Source organism: Phascolarctos cinereus, unplaced genomic scaffold (assembly GCF_003287225.1).
Source record: "Phascolarctos cinereus isolate Bilbo 61053 unplaced genomic scaffold, phaCin_HiC Scaffold_726;HRSCAF=1367, whole genome shotgun sequence".
Taxonomy (NCBI): domain Eukaryota; kingdom Metazoa; phylum Chordata; class Mammalia; order Diprotodontia; family Phascolarctidae; genus Phascolarctos; species Phascolarctos cinereus.
In genome coordinates, this window is record NW_027556098.1 from 128,334,081 (window position 1) to 128,355,261 (window position 21,181).

Consider the following 21,181-nt stretch of genomic DNA (forward strand, 5'->3'; position numbering starts at 1 on the left):
GTGCCCATTAAAATGTTTGACAGATGGATGGGTCTGGGCACTGGACCTGAGACTGGTGAATACATTACCAAGCATGTTTAGTTGAGGCAGGATGGTTACAAACAATGAAAGTGTTAGTTCTAAAACAGATGGTTGGCACTAAAATGAATTAAGGGGATTTGGAACTATGCACCCAAAGTAACTAAAGTGTGCCTCTATCTAAAGAGTCAAAGAAGGTGAAAGGGGGCCGAAAACACAAAAATATTTATGGCTTTTCTTTCTGTAGTGGCAAAGACCTGGAAACTAAGCGTGTATCTATCAACTGGGAGAATATCTGAACAAATTATAGTATGTAAATGTAATATAATAATAATAATTACATATATAATATATATAATATGTATAATATAATAATAATAATAATAATCTGCTGATAAGAAATGATGAAAGGAAAGTTTCAGAGAAACCTGGGAGGAGTTGTATGAACTGATATAGAGTATAGTGAACAGAATCAGAAGGACAATTTAATAGTAACAAGAACACAATCAAGACAATGACTTTGAAAGACTTCAAAACTCTAATCAAAGCTGTAATGATTAACCATGATTCCAGAGGACTGGTAATGAAGCACATTACTCACTTCCTGACAGGGAGTACATGTACTGAGGAAGCAGAATGAGGTAGACATTTTTGGACATGGCCAATAAAGAATTAGTTTTACTTAATGATGTGTATTTGTTACAAGGCTTCCCCCCTCAAAAAAACTGGATAAGGGAGAGAGGTGGGAGGGAGAGAAAATAAAATGCTTATTAATTTTTGTAAAAATGTTTTTAAATTTAAAATGAATTCTAAGCTAATGTTTGTGCTTGATGTCTGCAAAAGCATCTGGCAGACAGACTCAATCTACCCAGCTAATAAAGACCATGAAGCCTATCATAAACCAGAGGTTCACTTCACCTGGTAGGGATGATCAGATGTGTTTCTGCCTGGAGATGGTGGTAGTAGGGAAAGGGGAAAGCATTTTATAGCACCTACTATGTGTCAATTGGGGTACCTAGGTGGTACCAGGCCTGGAGTCAAGAAAACTCATCTTCTTGAGTTTAAATCCAGCCTCACACACTTCTTAGCTATGTGACTCTGAGCAAGTCACTTACCCCTGTTTGCCTCAGTTTCCTCATCTGTCAAATGAGCAGGAGAAGGAAATAGAAAACTACTCCAGTATCTTTGCCAAGAAAACCCCAAATGAGGCCAGGAAGACTTGGACATGACTGAAGCCACTGAACCACAAACAATATGTGCCAGACACTATGGTAAGCAGTTTACCCCAAAATGTGAGGTAGATGAAGTAGGTGCTATTATTATTGCCATTTTACAGTTGAGGAAACTGAGGTAAACACAGGTTGAATGATTTGCCCAAGGGTTATACAACTAGTAAGTGTCCACAGCTCAGGTCTTGGTGACTACAGATCTAACACTATGTACTATGCCTCCCAGCTACCTGGTGGCAGTGGGAGATTCAATTGGTCAGCGAGGCAGTGTGAGGTTATGTCAGTGCATGGCTGATACAAGATGCATATGGAGGTTTACTAGGTCTTAGAGGGCATGGAATTCATGTTGATAAGGGTAATAGGGTCTTTGTTGTTGTTCTATCCTTTGTTTTCAAAAAAGGATCAATGACATCATGATGTTGGGGTCAGGGTACAGTTTGTTTGGCTGTGGCTGATTAGTCCAAGACATCACCCATCATCCACTATTTTACTATCAGGGTCTTTCACAATGAGGACGACAATGAGGGTGGGAAAGAAAAGGAGAGCTAGGAGACAGACTGTTGGGAGAAGGTCTGGAGATTTGGATATAGTAGAGTCAGGGGTCAGAACAGATGCCCTCGAAAGTTCTTTCCTGCTATGGATTTTATGATTCTAAGAATTCCTGGGGTTCTTCTGAGCCACTTAGCTACTTGTGCCTTTCGGTAACTTTCTTAGGTCAACACTAACTGAACTGCCTCTTCCCTGACACTAAATGAGAACAGCACAGCTGCCCAATCTGAGATGTGACTTCAACATGAAAAACAGCAGCTTACATTATACTTGGGGCTTTTAAGTTCATTATTGCTAGCCCCAAATTTATGTAGCCTTTTAAGATTTGTGGAGTGCTTCCAAAAGACTCTTCTCCACAGCAACCCTGAAAAATAAGTAATGTAACTAATAGGATTATCCCCATCTTATAAAATGAGGAAACTGAGGTACAGAGAGATTAAAGTGAAACATTAGGGTCTCAGAATTAGTAAGTGACAGGGTCAGGACTGGAACCCATATATTCTCAATTTCCTCACCTATGCAATGGGGAAAAGAATACTTGTATTATCTATCTCATAAGGTCAACAGCAAAAAACAAATGTTCTGTAAATGAAATGAAATCACCAAAGAAATCTGAACTGCTACATTCTACCTCCAGGTGTGGCCATCTTTCCACTTCACCACATGGGCTGTTTAGACAGTTCTAGACTCTCAGACTCACACTTTCCCCCACACATCTCCTTACTTTATTAAATACAAAAGCTTTCCAGGTCTCAAAACCCCTTCCTTGACTCTATGATCCTGTGATTTTTTTCAGGGCAATGACAGCTTCAAGGAATCCCATCCTATCGGTGACTTTGCCAAGAGTAGTGGGAGACTGTATCATTGGGAATACAGGACAGCTATACCACAAGGGGAAGGGAGGCCTTTCACATGGTAGTAACTTACTTCTGCTTCCACAGAAGCAAGAGTGTGTGTTCAAGCTCTCAGTCTCTAGTTATTGGAAGATGACACAGCACACAGCAGAGACCTTGAATAAATATTCTTTCTTGTTGGTGACTTTGGCAAAATTGTTAAGGTAGGCTAACGTGTGTACAGTTTTCTAATCCTTCTCATCTAGTTCTACCTTGCTCTCTCAAATCAGTCTCCTTGAAGGAAATGAGGGAGCTAAGAAGTGGTGAGGGGGCAGCTAGATGACACAGTGGATACAGCTCTGGCCTTGGAATCAGGAGGACTTGAATTCAAATCTGGCCTCGGACACTTGACACTTACTAGCTGTGTGACCCTGGGCAAATCACTTAACCTCAATTGCCTCACCCCCCCAAAAAAAAGTGGCAAGGAGTATGTACGTTCCAAGTATGAAGAAAATCCTATGCAAATAATGGAGATGAAAGATGGCATGCCCTATGGGAAGAACAGAAAGAGTAGTAGGTTGTACTAGTTCATAAGAATAGTGGTTGGAAAATAGGTTAGGAGCAGGTTGTGAAGGATCTTACATATAAAACAGTCATTAGCCGCATCCCAAGTCAGATCCATATCACCTAGACTACTTCAATAGCCTCCTAATAGGTCCCCTTGTCTCCAGTTTCTCCTGTCGCCAATCTGTCCTTGACACAGCTGCCAAAGCGATATTCCCAATGCCCAGTGACCCCTCTTCTCTACTGACTCCCATGGTTTCTATTTCTTTTAGGGTCAGATATGAATTCTCCTTTCTTATTATTTAAAGTGCTTCACAACCTAGTCTTAACCCATCTTTCTAGGTTTATTATAATTATTTCACTTTGTGAATTCTTCATTGCAACCGAACTGATTCTCTTTCTGCTCCTCACACATGACCTTCCTGTTTCCATGTTTTTGCACAGGCTGTCCCCTGATACCTGAACATACCTACTCCTCACTACCATCTCTTACATCCTTAGTTGCCATCAAAGCTCAGCTCAAATATCACTTTCTACATAAAGTCTTTACTGAGTCACTCACTACCACTGTCTAGCCTAAAAAATTACTTTGTATATATTTTATGTACATGTCTCTCCACATAGAAGGTACTGTCCTTAAGGACAGAAATCTTCATTTTTGTCTTGGTATTTCCAATGGCTAGAACATAATATGAATTAATACATTTTTGTTAATAGGTATTCATGCCACCTCTCCCCTTACCCCCAACAAAAGCTTCTTTCAGGAAACAATCTGATAAATTCATTCAAATGAATCACAAATAAATGCGAGGCTTAATGTGTTATCTCTTCCAGGGATATTTGCGGGTTTTTTTTAAGCTTCTTGAGACATTGAATCTCTTATGGTAGAATTTTCAACATAAATAAATTGATCTTAGAGGAGGGAGGAGAGGGCTTTTCTTGAGGCCAAACCCTGCAGGTGAGCCCAGCTTCCAGTTCTAGATTTGGTTGAAAGATGGAAGTTCATCTTAAGCACCAGACACTTCAGCTAGATCATTTACACCGTCCTCAATAAGAGGCCAGACTAGGTACATGAATCTCTCTCTGAGGTATCTTTTATTATACCTTTGGAGTCCACTGAGGGCATGATCCCTGGCCTTTAAATGATTACAAACAGTACCCAATATAGTAGGAGGCCACAAACATCTCAGTAGCAGAGGAATGCTCAATGAATTTCTTAAATATTGCAAGGTGTGAGTGAACTTTCATCTACTAACACTAGGCCTATAATTCTAGACTGGAGAGAAAAAAATCACAATTCCCTGTAGTTCCCAAATCTGAAATTTTACTCAACCTTTTACCTGCCCTGCCCATGACAGAATCAAAGAGCTATTGACTCCAGATATTCCCTTTTTGCCATAACAAAAGAGGATGATTTTTTGACACTAAAGAATCCCAGTCTCCATGTGTCTTTATAGCCTCTCTCAACCTTCAGTTGACTATCCAAGAGTCTGGATAGCAATAACAACAATCTTCTGAGTCAGGTATCCCCATTTTATCGATGAGGAAACCGAGGTTCAGGGCAGTTACGTGACTTCCTTGGTCACAAAGCAAATACAAGTTCAGCAGTCTATGAACTACGGCTATACCTGCAGTACTTACCTCAAGGATCAAAGAAGATGATGTATAGGAAGTACTTTGCTAATCTTAAAGTGCTATCTAAATGCAAGTTGTCATCATCTGTAAAATGAGAAAGTTGGACTAGGTGACTTTTGAATGTCCCTTCACCTCTAAATTTTACGATCTTATAATTGTTAGACATCATCTTGTCCATCTCTTTTATTTTTAGTGATAAGGAAACTCAGTCCCTGAGAGGTGAGATGCCTTGCCTCAAAACATACAAAGCTGTTGACAGTCCTGGAATCCATGAAATCCAGTTTCCTGCTCTATTCATACTATACATCCTTATGGAAAGCAGAGTCCAAGTGTATATTTTTATTATCTTATCATGAATTTTATTTCCATCACTTTCATCATTCATTATGTAATTGTTTTTAATGTTACTGAACCAACATCATAAAGAGTCATTCTGTATTAGGGAATTATCCAGTTAGTCAGAGAACTGCATTAGAAAGTGTTAATTCTACAATTAGTTGGTTTTTTTTCAAGACAACAAAAAGGAAAAACTTAAATGAATGTTTGCATCTGAAGACAATGATGTGAACAGGATTTTAAATCAAATGAAATGCTATAAAAGAGTCAGTGTGAGGACACGGCTGAAGCAGGAGAGGTCACCTGGATGAAGCTTTGGGTGAAATAGTAACACTGTCTGCTGGAGCAAAAGCTCAATGCAGGAAGCTACATGTGTGGATTGATAAATCTAAGCCAATATTATTATTGAAATGAAAAATATATTCGGGTACTGCCACAAGATACAACCTCTTGTTTTCATTTCTGCAATTTCTGGCTTGGGTTCATTCTCCTCCCACAAAAGAAGCATTCAGCAATAAGCTAAAAAATATGGGGAGCTTAGGGAAGAGAAGTGATTAATAAATTCCGAAAGAATTTCTTCCTAGCACCAAAAAACAAACAAACAAAAACCAACAAAAAACCTATTGTATTTGTTAGCTGTTAAATGGAAACAGAACACTGAAATTAAATGGTAATTTAAAACAATGCTGCATCTTAATTTTTTAAATCGCAAATCAGGAGAAGATATTTGTAACCAGAAAATATTCCTGCAACCATTTAACACAAACATGGCCTTTTTCTATTTCCATGGAAATGAAGGTCACATCAACTCTCAGTCCATTCAATATCTGATTGGAGAAAAATCCAAGGGGAAAAAGGAGTTACCTGAAGGCAGCATAATTTCCCTCCCTCCCTTTTGGACTTTGAACTTGTTCAACCCTACTGGTTTATGAAAAAGCACCAAGAAGGGCCAAGTTTCACTGTTCTAGAATTACCATTTATGCTTTTACCTAAAAAAGAATGGGATATTGATGTAAAATATCAAATCCAATATTAGCAAGGAATCTGTAGCAATATATTAAACATATTCTGTACTGCAAACAGGTTGGATTTTTTTACCAGGGTTCATTTAATATGAGGAAAACTGTAACCTTAATAGGCCATATTAGTAACGAAGAAAATAACACGATTATATTAACAAATGCCGAGCATTCTTTTATGATGAAAGCACTAGGATGCATAGGAATAAATGGACTCTTCGTTAATGTGTTGCTTTAAGGCCAGCACTACCTGCAATGGAGAAGCACTAGAACCCTATCAGGAGTAAAGCAAGGATATCAATTGTCATCATTATCATTTGATACAGTTCTAGAAATGCTCGCTACAGCAATAAGTCAAGGAAAAGAAACTGAGGAATAAGCACAAAGCAGAAAAAAAGGTCACTTTTTGCAGATAATGTGATGCTTATGATTGCCACCATGCTTCAGCTGTCTTCTCCTTCTGCCTCTGTGGTCTCCCTTTCCCATTAGTGAGTTCTTCCCAGACCATCTATTTTCAGGAAGGGCCCAGAACAGTCCTGCTTCATTCTCTAGACTTTGTTACAATGCATTCAAGTGGGTACCTTTCCTTCCCCCTGAGTATTTGACAAAAACTGTTTGGAAAATTGGAAAGCAGTCCAGGTGAATATAGACATATAACCATACCTTCATACTCTATACTAAAATAAACTCCTAAAGGACACATGACCTAGCTATAAATAGTCATATCATAAACAAATTAGAGGAGCAGGGAAGGAGATAACTTTCAGAACTACAGATAGAAGAGTTCTTGACCAATGAAGGAATTCAGAGGATCACAAGAATAAAAATGTACTATTTTAATTATAATAGAATTAAAAAGCCTTTGCAACAAATAAGATCAATTGTCAAAATTGGATAGGAAAAATTCTTGGAGCAAAATTTTCTAGCAAAGATCTGATATCCAAGATATGTAAAGATTTTATACAAATGTAATACTAAAAGCCATTCCCCAACAGATTAAAGGTAAAATGATCTAAACAAGATCCTGGAAAGGCTCTCAAAAGGAAAAATGCAACTACTATTGATAATATGAAAAACTGCTCCAAATCATGAAGATAAGGGAAATTAAAATTAAAACAACACTGAGGTTCTACTTACACCTATCAGATTGGTAAGATGACCAAAAAGGGAAATTACAATTGTTGGAAGTACTGATTGAAAATAAACAATAGTGTAGTGCTGGTAAAATCATTCAACCGTTAGTCTAGAAAACAATTTGGATTTATTTTCAAAACATCATTAAACTGACCCTATGACAGCAGTATGAGCCTTGTATTCCAAAGAGATTGAAAATACAAGGAAAAGATCCATATGTAAAAAAAATAAGTTATAGTGGCACTTTTTTGCTAAAAGCAAGAACTGGTAACAAAGTAGGTAGCCATTATTTGGGAAATGGCTAAACAAATTATGGGACATGAATATGATGGAATATTATTTCCCCATAAGAAATGATGAAAGGGATTGATTCAGAGGAACATAGGAAGACTGATGGACAGTGAAGTGAGCAGATCCAGGAGAATTATTTTTTCCTTGAGTACAACAGTGTAAAAGGCAATTCTGAGTGACTTAAGAACTATAATCAATGAAGTAACTAATTGTGACTTGAAGACTCGTGATGAAACATCTCACCCAGTTCATGTCAGAAAGGTGACAGATTGAACATACATCATGACATACATTTTAAGATGCAACCAATAAAATACAATTTTGTTTTGCTTAACTATATATAAGGGAAGGTTTTTATTTGGGGAAGGGTACTCATTATACAGTGGTGCAAAGAAACACAGAAAAAAAGAAAATAGTCAATGAAACTTTTTAAAAAAAATAAGTCAGAGAAAAAACTTCAGAGTGGAACACAGATAAGGTATTCTTAGTACTACCATGTTAAATTTGTATACACTTAAAAACAAGGTGTATATAACAGTCATGGTTTCATATACAACCCTCTTTTTCTCCCTTATTTGTATATGGATACATCTATGTTTGCTGATAATTGTTAAGTACCCAATAAAAAATAAAGAGAAATAAAAGTGTGTATGTGCGTGTACAATGAGGCAAAAACTCGTGCAACCCAAAGAAGTTAGTTTCAGGGCCAGACACCCCAAACCTCTTGATCTTATTGGAAGAATATTTGTATCATCCTTGGGCAACAGCTGTCTTCTGTATTTGGATAAGCCAGTCAATGGTCACTTTTGTCCACCATCCTAATAATAAAGTGGCCTTCTTCTGAGCCCCACCACTTTCCTATTTGCTCCTGATAAAGTACATTAAAAGAAAGGGGAAAGAAAACAGAAGGGGGGAGCTAATATTGGAGAGATAGAGGGCTCCTGTCTATTACCTCCAATTCCCTATTGCCAAATCAAGTCCCAAACTCCCTTTACCTTGAAATTGAATGCCTTCTGAAATTTCACCCTACCCTATGCCAGTAATTCCCAAACTAAGCCCTATAATTCCTGTAGATGAATCCTCTCACTCTTGCCCCTATGTGCTATACTCATTCTTTCTTCTGAATGTGCATCCCTCAAAAGAACAGCCTTTGTTGGAGAGAAACGTTTGGCACAGAAAAGGCACATGAAAAACTATGATTAGTGAGTTTACTCTTTAGGCTTCTGGTTCTTCAGTGTACCTAGAATATATAACTTTAGTTCTCCTTCACCAGAATTCATAGGGTTTCCTGACCTTTTCCAGGTTGGGAAACATCTGAAAATCTGACAAGGGAAAAGATCCTCATACAGCTGTCTGTGCTACTTCAACTTTACAACACACACACACACACACACACACACACACACACACACACACCCTTTAAATACCTCTGACACACTTCTTCTGTCCTTTGACCAGCAAGTCCATGATCACCACTGGTGGGGACATCCCATTTAGTAGGTGGCATCATGCAAACCTTATATGCTTTAATAGGTGGTCATAGGGTGTTTCTGTGGTCCCCCAGAAAATTGTCACTTGCTGGTCAACCTCTGGTGATATGCCTTCCTGAATTAGCTAGATTAGTCCTCTGTTGACAGACACACATTATCCACTCTTGAGCCTATACCTGGAGTCTTTTCAGCTTAATAGAAGCTGTCAAGTTGGCATTGTCTCAATCAATCAACAAGGAATTCTTAAGAACCAAGCATGTGCCAGGCACCCGGCTAGGTGCCAAAGACACAAATACAATGAAGGAAACAATCCTTTCTTACCAAGAGCTTGGAAGCTTATGTTCTAATAAGAGAGACAACAAATGCATATGTAAGGATATACAGAATAAATATGAAGAGAATAAATGTAAATAAATACAAAGCAGTTGAATAGAAGGTCTCTTGAGGGGGAAGGATCAGGGAAGGCTTTAAGTAAAAAGTGGGTTTTGAGCTGAGTCTTGAAGGGTAGAGAGGGCTTCTCTGAGGCATCTGGGATATTCAACAGACACCCTTATGTACAGATTCTTATGAAAGCTATGGCCCCACCTACTAATCCAATTCCTTTGTGTTCTCTTCTCCCTTTCAAACCCATCAGAAGGTATCAATTACTCATGAAAGCCTAAGCTATTTCTCAGAATAATAATTCTCTAATGTTAGATTCAAAGCCTTAAGAAGGAATTGAGTACTATGATTTTAGAGTCAGATGGGACCTTTGAGTAGTAATGCCAAACTCAGATAGAAATGAGGGCTTCTGAACTGTATACTAGGACCCCTGTGGGCTGCGTATTGACTTAGAAAATCACTTATTAGTATCATCCGTGTTTTATTGTATTTTTATTTATTTTGTTAATATTTACCAATTCCATTTTAATCTCACACGGCAGCTCTGCAGAGTGTTGTGGGCTGATGTTGCATGTATTAGATGCCTCTGCTTTAGAGATTTAGTCCAAAAAGGAAGTCAAACATGACAGTTTTTCAAATGCATATTTTCATGAATAAACACCAACTGATAGGCCCTCATCTCTTTATTTTCTTCTTCATGTATCACAATGAGGATGCCCAGGACATCAAGTGAATTGATGCCAGCCTGGTAAAGTGATTCATATAATCACAGAGAGAAACAGTTCTCTCCTTCTTGGGCTCTAAGGGAGTTGCAGGACCACTATATTAAGGAAGCATAAGAGAGCCCCATACGTGGCGCAGTGGATAGAGCACCAGGCCTGCAGTGAGGAAGACTCATCTTCCCAGTTCAAATTTGTTCTCAGGAACTGACTAGCTGTGTGACCCTGGGCGAGTCACTTAAATCCTGTTTGCCTCAGTTTTTTCATCTGTGGAAGAGCTGGAGAAGGAAATAGCAAACACTCCAGTAACTTTGCCAAGAAAATCCCAAATGGGGTCATGAAGAGTCTGACATGACTGAAATGACTGAACAACAAAGGAGCCCTCTAGATCTTTCATAAGAACTGTCTCTGCCTAATATTTTAAAGACATTTTTGTTTGATTTAGGTCATAAGGTTCTAGATCTAGAGCTTTAGAGGCCTTGATGTTCACAGATGAGGAAACTGAGAGCCCAAGAACAGCTTGCTCAAAGTCATATAGATATCAACCAAAAATGTTGAATTTGAATACAGGTCATTGGACTCCAGAGCCAGGGTTTGTTCCACTGTGCCTTGAGCAGTTCGAGGCTCACCTATTGACATAATCTGTGTGCTATTCTTATTTATGTCACTAAGTATTTCCCAACTATATTTTAATCTGGTTCAGGTCTCACTCTAGAGTATTGGTAGCTGTTTATTTGACAGTCCTAGTCTGGACAATCAACAACAAGATAAATCAGGTGCGAGTTTGTAGTGTTCATTTTCCAAGGTGTAAATGCTCACACTAAAAATCTAACTATGGCAATTTAATTTAACTAGCTGCCTCTAGCACACCCCTGTATGGACACCTTCCATCCAGTATTTTACATACAGCCAAGAGGCATTAATTGAGAGGAGTCTACCTTCTAGTTGGTACAAAATATTGCTAAGGGAAATCATTGGATATAGAACTAGAAAAGACCCATGAAACCATCTAAGCCAAGAGAAGTCATTTCTCAGAAAATATACAGGCAATAAGGATTACCACCAAAATTTGGACCCAGATTCCAAACTCACTACTCCTTCTACCATACCATGCTTGCCTCTCCACTCAAACCTAGGACAATTTAAACAGGTGGACATGAAATTACATTCCAAGAGGTAGCTGTTGACAAACTGTGAAGTGTTCATTGGTTATTCTGTTAAAACCACCACATCTAAGTTAAGGATAGGACAAAATTCCCAAAGTCAAGTTTCTAGGTTAACGTTAGCCCCAACACAGGCACTGATGCCTCAGTGCTCCTTCCCCAGCACTATAGTTCCAGGGTTTGGTGGATGAGTAGGTACAATTGGTTCCTTTCTCCTACAGACTTAACTTTTTAACAGAAATCATTGATTATCAAGGTACTATAAATTAATCCCCTAAGCTGTGTGCCTCTGACTTTGGCTCTTTTAGGTCCTTCACATTCACAGACATGTGAAAACAGCAAACTAGGTTCAGAGCTAAAATCTATACCAGAGGCATGCCCAACTCATTCAGAGCAGTTGGTGGTTCAGACCTCCCCATAGTCTCAAGACTAAGAGCTTCACCTTACAGTCCCTATTCATCTTTCATGCAAACTCCTCCTTTCAGAGGCTTTCAGGATCACCTCATTTGTAGAACCTGGATTTAAGCTCTCAGTCTGTTCCTCCTCATCCCCCTCCCTTTGTATCCATTGCAATTTTTACCTAGACAAGCCCTAGGCAAAAAGCAGCCAGGGTGATCTTTTCCTATTTATCAAATTCTGGGCAAACCAGAGGTCTTTGAGGCCACAATGAATATAATATCATAAAATTTCTCCCAGCATCCTTTATTTTAACTTCAAGCATTTATTGAGCACTTCATAGTAATCCAGACTGAGGCAGATGACAATCTGGGACAATATAGTCATAAACTACCTTCTCATGACAAGTCATTGTTTTTAAAAATCTACTTAAAATTTTGCAAATTATTTGTAATATGATGTCTTGTCCTCAGATTTTCCTAAGGCACTTTGTCTGTATTGCTTCCTACTTGTATCATATGCAACCATATCCACGTAGCATCTCTTTCTCTTACCTCATCCCCAAATATAGTAGGAAATAAGCTCCTTGAAAGCCATGACGATGTTATGTTATTTTTATATTCAAATGTCCAATACCTAGCAGTATGCCTTTTTATATGTTATGGACACTTAATGAATTAATGAAAAAAAAAATGGGAATGGTCCTTGGGTAATTGTCTCTTTTTAAATTTATGTTAAACACATGTGTTCTAGAGGAATTTATAAATCTGGTTGGGAGACAAAAAATAAAAACAATAAAAAATAAGTATGCTAATGGAATGAGATTCACCATCATTTATTTAAAGATAATAAAGCTCTATCTTCCCTCTTCCTCTCCATTCCCACTGCCCCTGCGCTTCTCAAGACAAACTCTCATCTGTGCCTCACAGAAGGACAAAACTGGGAGGAGTTTCAGGAAGTCGTCTGTCTAATCCAACCCATACCAGTACTGCACTTGCTTCTACAACATCCCTACTCAATGACGACGAAGTCTTTACTTGAAGACCTCTAGTGAATGTAAGCCTGCTTCCCCTTTTGGACAGTTCCAATTGTTTCCTTACATGGTACTGAAATTATCTTCTATCCATTGCTGCTAGTTCTGCCCTTTGGGGCCAAGAAGAAAAAGAATCAACTCCCTTTCCCATATGATGGCCCACTGGATACTCCACATAGTATTTTGCACAAAGCAGGAGCTTAGAGTGTTTCTTGAATCGAAGACAGCTACAATATTCCCACTAAATGTTTTCTCCTCCAAATTAAATAGCCTTAGTTTCTTTAAGCAACCTTCTCTATCAGATAATTTCAAGGCTCCTCAAAGTCCTGGTTATTCTCCTTTGGTTGCTCTTTCAACTTAACATCCTTCCAAAAATGGGGTGAACACATTAGACTACAATGGGGGTAACCAGGGCAAGACTTGTGCCTAAACACTATGCTTCTTTCAGTATAAAGTCCATCTTGGCTTTTTTAGCTGCCATGCTGCTCTGATGACTCAGAATGATTTTATTTTTGTTCACTAAAATGTCCCTTCTCTCCCTCTCCCAACCACATCACACAACTAGCCAAATTAAAAATTCTAAAACTCTCTTCGAATCAAGGAAGGACTTTTTCATCTGTTTAACTTTCCAAGAACTCTAGAACCATTTTAACCTTATCTCTACTATGTTCCAATGTGGCTTTCCAATCTATTCCCTGATCACAATATGTTAAGTGTGCCTAAACAGCCCTCAGACCCCTTCTCTAAATCTTTCCAGGCCAGTTCAGATACCACGACCTCCAAGAAGCCTTGCCTCAATTACGTTAAACTCTAGTTGACTGTCCTCTCCTCTGAATTCCTAGAGTGCACAATTAAGCTCTTAAGTACTTAAATATGTCTGGTATTATTTTCTTATTGTTTCAAACATATAAAACATTCCCAATTAGTTTGGGAACTCCTTTAAGGAAGGATCATCTTCTGTATATCCTGTCACCTACCATGCAGTAGACACCTAATAAAATACTAGATAGTAATATCGCTCTACATTTCAAAGCATTTCTATATCCTTCTGGCTTTCCTGGCTTCCTTCAAGTCTGAGCTAAAATTTCAGCATTTATCAGAAGCCTTTTCTAATCCCTCTTAATTCTAGTGATTTCCCTCTGTCCATTATTTCCAGTTTTTCCTATATGTAGCTTGTTTTGTATGTAGTTATTTACAGCCTTGTCTTGTGCATTACATGGTGAACTTCTTGAGAGCAGAAATTGTCTTTTACATTTCTTTGTATTTCCAGCACTTAGTATCTGACAGATAGCAGGCACTTAAATGTTTGACTGACTGACTGACGTTGTTTCCTTTTAAGGAAAAGCATTTCAATCTTGTTTGGGGATAACATTGTTCTCATAGCATCAAGTCCTGCAACAATAGGGTTTCATCTGAAATTCAAAGCTATTCAAAAGAAATCTCCCCAGCACAGCAATCACCCAGGAGAAAACCAGCAGATGGAGAGCACATGTATTGTCCAGATTATAGCATGCAATCAGATAGGCAGCCCATTGACTTAGTCTGTCAGGACATATATCTTGGACAGACACTGCACATGAACAATGAACTGGGCCCAGAAGTGAAGGGATTTGGGAAATTACACAGTGCTTGTAATGATCCAATGGGCTCCTTGATTGACAGTCCCTATTTTCGACACCAATAGTCTTTTGGTGATACAACATAGCTATGAATCATGGAACATCATGATCTTTTGAGAATCAATTTCCGGTGACTCAGAGGACGATGGTGAAATATCCATTGGATGTCAGTAGGTCTGAGCACATTAGCATTTGAGTAGCAGATAAAAAGACATCAAGGATATGCAGTACTAGTAAAGTAGGTGATCTGGACAAAGGCTAACAGATGAACATCCTGAGTGTGTTGCCCTGGTATTCATGAAATATTACGAGATGTGAAAGAAGGCTTCTAGCACTGAGCAGATCTTTGTAAGATTGATGGAACGGCATAGGCAAGAATTACACAGGATGAATCAGTAGAGAAACTGATGAGAGCATCAAAATATAAAGTACAATATTATTAATTACTCCCTTAAGGGGAAAGGGAGGGAAGATGAGAAAGGAATAAAAATAGTACTAATCTACCTTCTAATTAATATGGCAGATAAGAAGTTAGTATAAAACAGTACAGTACTTATCCTTCCAAAGTCAGAGGGCTAAGCTTCTCTCCCCTTTCTATTATTGCTGCTTTCACAGGAGATCCAAAGAATATTGAAGTTTTGCTTATTTTGAACAATAATTTCCTATCAAGTGTTCCAATTGAAGAGTCAGCTTTAGGAAAGGACCATAGCTGAATTTCGAGGCTAGAAGGAACCTTAGAAATCATCCAATCCAATCTAATTTTTTAAATGGGGCTCAAGGAGGTTAATTCACTTTTTGAAGGTTATACAGGCAGTAAATGACAGAAACAGGATTTGAATCCAACTTCAAATCCAGCACACTTTTTAAGGCATCTCAAAGTTATTTAAAGAAAAATCTTCACAGTACTTAACACATATTGATTTATATTTGGCCAGAAGGGATCTTACACTTCCTGTTTATTCTAGAGGCCAACAGTGAAAAGATTTGGAAGAGTCTTGGACTCATCTTTCCTCAGGCCTACAAGCCGCCAGGACTGGGTTTTACGAAGTATCACAGACTAGTTTCCAGAGGCCGAGCTAGTTAATGGGAGGAAAGCATTCTGACCTCTGAATGACCCCAGGAAACCGGCAGCATTCAGCCTTGAACTCTGGAAATGGCCTTCTGTCTCTTGTACTGCCACTAATTGGTGTCCTAATGGTCACTGATTTCCCAAAGAGCTAGCGGTGGGAGGGAGGAGTTTGTTTGGCACCATTGTCAGGAAGGTTTGGTGGCTTTGTGGGTTTATTGCGAAGGCTGCCTGAGGGTAAGAGTTCACAGCCAGAAATTCTAAAGAAGCCCTCCACCCTCTCCTTCACTTGAAGGAGAGGGTTAGGAATACAAAGCGAAACGGGCTAAGTATTGTTGGGGGTTGAGATGGGAACCTTTATTGTGGCTTGTTTCTTAAACCAATTTTGTCGATAGCTTTTGTTTTTCCTTCCTTATTACTGTGGTTTATTTTATGCTGAAAGCAAATTCAAATGGGGGACTTGGTTTTAACTGAAGTCTATTAAAAATAAAAACCTCTTGCGGTTAGTTTGGTAGTAAAGAGGTAGATTTTAAAAGAAAGTACAAGCAGGCGTATAGGGATAAGAGAGGAGGCCTGGGATGGTGCCCTTATCAAAGCAGAGTAGGAAGGGAGCATCTCAGTAAACACCCCCTCCCATCTACTCCCTAGCTCAAATCCAGGGCCCTGCAACCCAGAGCAATCCGAGGCAAACAATCGGATCCTGGAGCTGAGTTAACTCTCATCCTCACCAGGCATTTGCGGTCGTCCACGCCAGACAGATCCTCCTCAAATTCCTGCCCTACGTCGAATTCCATGATGTAGTTCCTGAAAGTGCTCAGAGTGCGGATGATCATATGGTCGCCATTCTGGACGATCTCTTTGTCCGGTTTGAGTAAGCAGGCGATTTTTCTAATAGCCACATTGACATCTGCAGGGGGCAAGGGGAGAATGGGTGGAGAGGGGAAGAGTTTATAAGAAAACGTTCAATATGCTTTCCTGGAAGCCCAGAGGTGGACTACCATAAAGTGAAAGCGCACCGAGAGTTCTTCGTGGGCATTGTGCAATCAAAGGGTTTGGTTTGGTTTTGTTTTAATGTTTAAACCACCTCCAAAAGTTGCTGCAGCAATGTTTCCGGCGGGGCATTAACAAAGTTTAAAAAACAAAACAAAACAACAACCGTGTTCACTTTTTGCTAACGAAATTACCAATCTCCAACGGCATGCATTCAGATATTTGTCACTAATTAACCCCAATAAAATTTAATTTCTCTTCAAATCTGCAGCACAAAAGACCTAACCCCAAGACCTTGCTGCAAATTCTGTTTGTGCTGTCTTTGCAAATCTTAGTTCCTGGACTCTCTTGTGTTCCAACACTGAGAGAAGCAAACTTTAACAGTGCTACTGTATCATCTCGAGCCGCGGACTTACGAGTTACTTTTTTCAACCAGGCTGTGTTCGATTCAACAAAGGATTGTGTTTCGGGCCAATACACTGTTGCGAGCTCTCCCGACAATTCCGCACAGAATCACCGTAAGTGGCGCTTTGATTATTAACAAAATAGCAGGCGAACTATCTTACCCAGGGCTTTCAGATACTCCTCGAAATTCTCATTGCTCAGCATTTTCCAGTAACCGTTGAAATCGGCAGGCATTTTAGGTGTCAGCAAACTGCAGATGCCTCAGATCAGAAAGGGTCTGCTCCCCGTAGTTTGGGTTCTCCGGGACTTGGCAGGCGGGACGCGGCTCAGCCTTGCTTTTATCAGGTCTCCAAGGGCCTGCACTCGGGTTGCAAGTCCCTCTAATCCGATTACTGCTCAAGTGCTACCATTTAATCCTCTAAAAAAGCGGTCTCCTTCGGTTTTATAATGAGACGACAGCTTGATTTAAACCTCCCACACAAAGCCTAGAAGATCAATCACTGGTTAGCCACCATCCTTTTTAATGGAGTTGCTCCTCCCTCCTCAATAGGGGAAGGGGCGGGGAAGGGGATCGAAATGTCCGGCCCAGTTTGCCCAGGGGTGCTTTGGCAACCTAAGTGTGCCTTGCTTCAATTATATTTCTCAGTAAAGAAAATTTTTAAAAAGCGGGGGGGGGGGGGGGAAGGAAGGGGCTGAGACCAGGAAAGAAGTGGAAGGTAAAAAGATCTTTTATTATTTCTAACTGGGAATACTGAGGTCCAGTAGAAACTGGGGGTAAGGTTGCTGTTGAATCTTTCATATAATTTCCAGAGCTTCTTAGACTATTCTTAAATCATGATGCTAGGAGGGCTTCCAGAAAAAAAACCCACCCATTGATTGGTTGGGGAGAAAGAAGGAGGGGAGGTCTTTGTTGCTTCAGTTATTAGAGAAAGAGGCAATTCGCAGCCCTTTGTGAGACTGCAATAGAGTGGCTGGTTGTAAGTTGCTAGTCAGTGTACTGCCGGAAAAGAGGGGAAACTTAAGGCTTTTCTTATTGTGAGCTGATAGACAGACCAGATCTTGCTGAGAAGAGTGAGGCAGAGTAGACACGTCACCCATGTAGTGTGATTTGAAGAAATCCAAGAAAGGCTCCACATCCTTGAAATCCCAACAAAAGAGCTTCATCCCTGTGGATTAAGACATTGATTAGAGTCTGGGCAGAAGAGTTTAGAGGGTGAGGAGCCCTGGGGCAAGGCAAAGGGGAAGACTTAGAGGCAGAACATCAGCAAAGGCCGACTTTGCTGACTTCACAGTTCATGTGGGCACACACACATATGCATTGGCCTCTCCATCTACTCTGGGGTTTATAGCTCCATTAACCCTGACTCTGGGATATTTTAAAACATCCGTTTGCTAACCAGAGAAATAGCGATGTTGATATGGGTTGATTTTCTTTTTCATTAAAGGCCAACTATCTCATTTAAGTGGCTTTCAGCTCCAAAGCACAATTTAGTGGCACTTCTCTCTCTCCTCTTTCTCTGTCCTTTCAGATTTTTCCTCTTCTTCCTTTTTTCTTTCTCTTCTAGCCTTAAAATCATAGACTTTCAGAGCTAGAAAGGAGATCAGGGAGCATTTAGTCCAACTCCATTACTTGATAATGAGGAAGGTTGAGTTTCAGGGAGGAGAATGGATGGAAGAGTATTCTAATGGAAGGGTATTCTAAGTGAGAGAATAAAATTAGCAAAGATTGGTGAGGATGAGTCAGTTTATAATGATTCAGAAAGATGGAGGCCATTTATAAAACCAAAATACTGAATACTCAAAACTAAACTCATTATCTTTTCCACCTAAACCCTCTGCCTCTCCTTCTATATTTACTGTCAATGGCAACAGCATCCTCCCATCCTCCAGGAAATCCCAGTGGCTCCCTATTGTCTCCAGGATCAAATATAAGATGCTCTGTTTGGCATTTAAAGCCCTTCATAACCTAGTTCCCTTCTACCTTTACAATCTTCTTATACCTTACTCCCCAGTGTATATACTCTTTGATTTCTCTAGTGTCACTGGCCTCCTGGCTGTTCCATGAACAAAATATTCTATCTCTCAGCTGCAGGCATTTTCTCTGGCTGTCTCCCATGCCTGGAATGCTCTCCCTCTCCTTATCTTTTCCTTGGCTTTCTTTAAGACTTAACTATTACCCTTCTTCTACAGGGTGGGATCTTTCCAACCCTTCTTAATTTTAGTGCCTTACCTCTATTCATTATTAGGTATTTATCCTATATATAGCCTGTTTGTACATATTTGTTTGCTTGTTATTTCTCCCGTTGGGATTCTCAAGGGCAGAGACTCTCTCTCTCTCTCTCCCTCTCTCTCTCTCTCTCTCTCTCTCTCTCTCTCTCTCTCTCTCTCTCTCTTCTCTCTCTCTCTCTCTCTCCCCAGCTCTTAGCACAGTGTATGGCATAGTAAGTGCTCAATAAATGTTTATTGGCTGAAACACCATAATGTACCAGAAAAAACATAACTTGAAATCCAGAGACCTGAATTTGAGTTCTATCAGCCTTCTGAGTAGTGGCATACCCAGATCAAGTGATTTAACATCTCTGAGCCAGTTTCCTCATTTGTAAAATGGCAATAAAAACCACTTGAACTTATCAAAGGAATTATTAAGTGCTTACTCTGTATGAGGCATTGTGCTAATCACTGAGGGTAAAAGAAAGCCAACCCCTCCCCACCCCCAATTCACACGGTTATTGTAAAGAAAGTGCTTCACAAAGGCAAGGAGCTACATAAATGGGAATTAGCAACTTCAGCATCATTGATGATAATACACTTTTTCATTATGGTACATAGGTAAATCTGGGTTCTCAAAAGTGATACCAGTAGATCACAAAGCTCTGCCGGCATCAACCAAGCTGGGAAGGATTTGATTACAGACTGGTTATTGAATGTATACATTCTGTCCAAGGACCAACCTAGCAAAGTTCAGAGAGCCTCATCAACAGGATGGCCACAGAGTGATGAACTTTGTTGGCCATGGAAACTCTTAAAGACTACTGATAAAATCAAAGATGGGTTGTAATCTGTGTCAGGAGAACTTATCACACTAAAGAAGCAATAAATGCCTAAAATATGTAAGCATTATTATTAATAATAATGTTGATGATCATCATGATGATGATAAGTAAAAGCAAATCAGACATGACCCAAGATGAATTCTGCAAGACTTTTAAGGATTCATAAATAGTAGAGTTCAACAACAGATTGGCATCTCTACTGGTGCTACTCTTTCCTATAACTATGGGAAAAGCTTGGTGTAGCAGGTAGAGGGCCTGGTCTTGGAGTCAAGATTTTGAGATCTGCCTCAGATACTTACTAGCTGTGTGACCTTGGGCAAGTCATTTAACTGCTTCAGTTTCCTCATTTGTAAAATGGGGATAACAATAGCAACTCCCTCATAGGTTTGTGTTGAAGATCAAATGAGATATTCTTAAAGCACTTTGCAAATCTTGAAGTATTATATAAATGTTGATTACTACCACCACCTCTTTTCAAGTGCCTGCCTATAAACCCATTCTAGTAATTATTCAATAAATTAAAAAGCAATCATTCACCTACTGGAATCTTATCTTATCTACCCATGCCTGAGTCTCTGCCTTAATTTCTTGTCAGTCTGGCATCACATATTACCCATCCCACATCTGTCCTCTCAGGGACTAGAGTGTTGACATTGAACCATGTTGCTGAGTTCTTGCTACCTGCTGTTGTTGGACCTCGGATTCCTTCGTGCTAGCTACCAGACTCCTCAGCTGCCATGTCCTACTTGCTGCCTACTGATAGATCAGCTTAATTCCAACTGCCTGACTCATTTGACCTCCTTATATCTTCTTCTGTTAAGACCTGTCCTGGTGGTCTGACCCACTCCAGTGGGTCTATCTGGTTCAGGCTATCTCCTGTTGGCCAACAAAGCTGAGATGTTGACCACCTGCTGATCTCCAACATGTCTTGAACTCTGACAGGGACACTCATAATTCTTCTCAGACTTAATAGCCATTAGTAGTCAGATGGAATAAGTTGGCTAGCCAGAGTGTTCTGAAAAGGGAGATATGTGCCTAGTTTGAGGTGGAACAAGCTTCCGCTATTACTGGCTTGCCTTCCTGGGACTTAAATCATTCCCCAGAGTTACTCCTTTGCATAGGCTTAGAGGCCAAGGCCCACATCACCCAAGTTTGCAAACTTGGAGTCATCATCAAACCTTCTCTCTCCCTCATCCTTCACATCTAATCAGTTGCTAAGTATTCTTAAAGCTACCTCCACATCATCTCTCCCACCCAT

The 21,181-nt window shown here is 39.7% G+C and overlaps 1 protein-coding gene across 1 annotated transcript in view; it reads right to left on the minus strand.

Moving 5' to 3' along the window:
* The window catches only part of RBP1 (retinol binding protein 1), a 37,249-nt gene extending 19,840 nt beyond the window's left edge, over nucleotides 1-17,409 (minus strand). The window contains exons 1-2 of the mRNA XM_020986138.2: nucleotides 17,032-17,409; nucleotides 16,204-16,382 (exon numbers count right to left, since the gene is read on the minus strand). Of these exons, the coding sequence (XP_020841797.1) occupies nucleotides 16,204-16,382; nucleotides 17,032-17,104 (252 nt within the window). The 5' untranslated portion in view covers nucleotides 17,105-17,409. The remainder of the gene's footprint in view (nucleotides 1-16,203; nucleotides 16,383-17,031) is intronic.
* Between the last annotated feature and the right edge of the window lie 3,772 nt (nucleotides 17,410-21,181).